Source organism: Oratosquilla oratoria, chromosome 19, assembly GCF_046742065.1.
Source record: "Oratosquilla oratoria isolate Oo_2021 chromosome 19, ASM4674206v1, whole genome shotgun sequence".
NCBI lineage: Eukaryota > Metazoa > Arthropoda > Malacostraca > Stomatopoda > Squillidae > Oratosquilla > Oratosquilla oratoria.
In genome coordinates this window covers 44,605,026-44,607,525 of record NC_134795.1, presented here as the reverse complement: position 1 = coordinate 44,607,525, position 2,500 = coordinate 44,605,026, and the positions used below count along the sequence as shown (strand labels likewise).

The window sequence follows — 2,500 nt, the reverse complement described above, 5'->3', positions numbered from 1 at the left end:
ATCTTTCTCTGAGTTTACTTTTTTCACCTTTTCTGTTTTTACTCTTTCCAAACTCCGTTATACTACATTTCTTTATATTGAATTTTACTTCCCACTTTTGGGTCCAATTCCAGATCTTGTCCAAATCTTGTTGCAATGAGTTGCAGTCTTCCTCCGTTTTTACCTTCTTTAGTATCTTTGCATCATCTATATAATTAAAAAATAAACTGACCCTTCGCGTTTGGTGGCATTTCGCTCACACACACCCCGGTGCCCGGTCCGCGTTTGGTGGCATTTCGCTCACACACACCCCGGTGCCCGGTCCGTGTAAGGGTTATTCCACGTTTCTCGCCTCTCATAAGCGGACTCACATCTCACACGCCGACATGGGGAAGGATTCTTCAAAGTTGCAGATGCAAAGAAATAGACATTTCTGGAGGTGGGTTACACGCGAAAAGAAGTTAACTAAAGGGGATTTGAACACAAACAGAAAACTATTTCAGAAGATGAAAAATGAACACATGTTTAAGTTCGCAGACCTGTATCGAGAGACTAAAGCTTTAGCTGTGAAAGAGACGGTGAAGGTGTTTCAGCGAAAGCTGTTGACGTTTAATGAAAAGTTAAAAGAGGATAAGACTTACAAGTATAGTGATGATGTTTTGGATTCTTTGGAAGTTTACGTCGGAGAAATCCCTCAAGAGAGGTCAGATGGGTTTCAAAAGCATTATTTTGCTGGTACTAAATAAAAAGATTCTGTTACAATTATTTCTTTTTCCTGAGGCGAGAGGCATTTGGGGGTAAATCGGTTACACCGCCAACTACGGTGAAGAAGAAGAACTCGAAGAAATCGAAGAAGAAGAAGAGGAAGAACTCGAAGAAGAAGAAGAAGAAGAAGAAGAAGAAGAAGAAGAAGAAGAAGAAGAAGAAGAACTCGAAGAAGAAGAACTCGAAGAACTCGAAGAAGAGGAAGAAGAAGAACTCGAAGAACTCGAAGAAGAAGAAGTAGAACTCGAAGAAGAAATCGAAAAACTCGAAGAAGAAGAACTCGAAGAACTCGAAGAACTCGAAAAAGAAGAACTCGAAGAACTCGAAAAAGAAGAACTCGAAGAACTCGAAAAAGAAGAACTCGAAGAACTCGAAAGAGAAGAACTCGAAGAAGAACTCGAAGAAGAAGAACTCGAAGAAGAAGGAGAACTCGAAGAAGAAGAACTCGAAGAAGAACTCGAAGAACTCGAAGAAGAACTCGAAGAACTCGAAGAAGAACTCGAAGAACTCGAAGAAGAACTCGAAGAAGAACTCGAAGAAGAACTCGAAGAAGAACTCGAAGAACTCGAAGAAGAACTCGAAGAACTCGAAAAAGAACTCGAAGAACTCGAAGAAGAACTCGAAGAACTCGAAGAAGAACTCGAAGAACTCGAAGAACTCGAAGAAGAACTCGAAGAAGAACTCGAAGAAGAACTCGAAGAACTCGAAGAAGAACTCGAAGAAGAACTCGAAGAAGAAGAAGAAGAAGAAGAACTCGAAGAAGAAGAACTCGAAGAAGAAGAACTCGAAGAAGAAGAACTCGAAGAAGAAGAAGAAGAAGAACTCGAAGAAGAAGAACTCGAAGAAGAAGAAGAAGAAGAAGAAGAAGAAGAAGAAGAAGAAGAAGAAGAAGAAGAAGAAGAAGAAGAAGAAGAACTCAAAGAAGAAGAAAAAGAAGAACTCGAAGAAGAAGAAGAACTAGAAGAAGAGGAAGAAGAAGAATTCGAAGAACTCAAAGAAGAAGAAGAAGTAGAACTCGAAGAACTCGAAGAAGAACTCGAAAAACTCGAAGAACTCGAAGAACTCGAAAAAGAAGAACTCGAAGAACTCGAAAAAGAAGAACTCGAAGAACTCGAAAGAGAAGAACTCGAAGAACTTGAAGAAGAACTCGAAGAAGAAGAACTCGAAGAAGAAGAAGAACTCGAAGAAGAACTCGAAGAAGAAGAACTCGAAGAAGAAGAACTCGAAGAAGAAGAAGAAGAACTCGAAGAAGAAGAACTCGAAGAAGAAGAAGAACTCGAAGAAGAATAACTCGAAGAACTCGAAGAACAACTCGAAGAACTCGAAGAAGAACTCGAAGAAGAACTCGAAGAAGAACTCGAAGAAGAACTCTAATTATAAGTCGAAGAACTCGAAGAACTCGAAGAAGAACTCGAAGAACTCGAAGAAGAACTCGAAGAACTCGAAGAACTCGAAGAAGAACTCTAAGAAGAAGAACTCGAAGAAGAAGAAGAAGAAGAAGAAGAAGAAGAAGAAGAAGAAGAAGAAGAAGAAGAAGAAGAAGAAGAAGAAGAAGAAGAAGAAGAAGAAGAAGAAGAAGAAGAAGAAGAAGAAGAAGAAGAAGAAGAAGAAGAAGAAGAACAAGAAGAAGAAGAAGAAGAAGAAGAAGAAGAAGAAGAAGAAGAAGAAGAAGAAGAAGAAGAAGAACTCGAAGAAGAAGAACTCAAAGAAGAAGAAGAAAAAGAAGAACTCGAAGAAGAAGAAGAACTAGAAGAAG

General features: G+C 39.2%; 1 protein-coding gene across 1 annotated transcript in view; it reads left to right on the top strand.

The window, feature by feature from the left end:
* The first annotated feature begins 365 nt into the window (after nt 1–365).
* The window catches only part of LOC143035611 (uncharacterized), a 2,458-nt gene continuing 323 nt past the window's right edge, over nt 366–2,500 (top strand). The window contains exons 1-2 of the mRNA XM_076202478.1: nt 366–682; nt 1,122–1,581. Coding sequence (XP_076058593.1) covers nt 366–682; nt 1,122–1,581 — 777 coding nt within the window. The remainder of the gene's footprint in view (nt 683–1,121; nt 1,582–2,500) is intronic.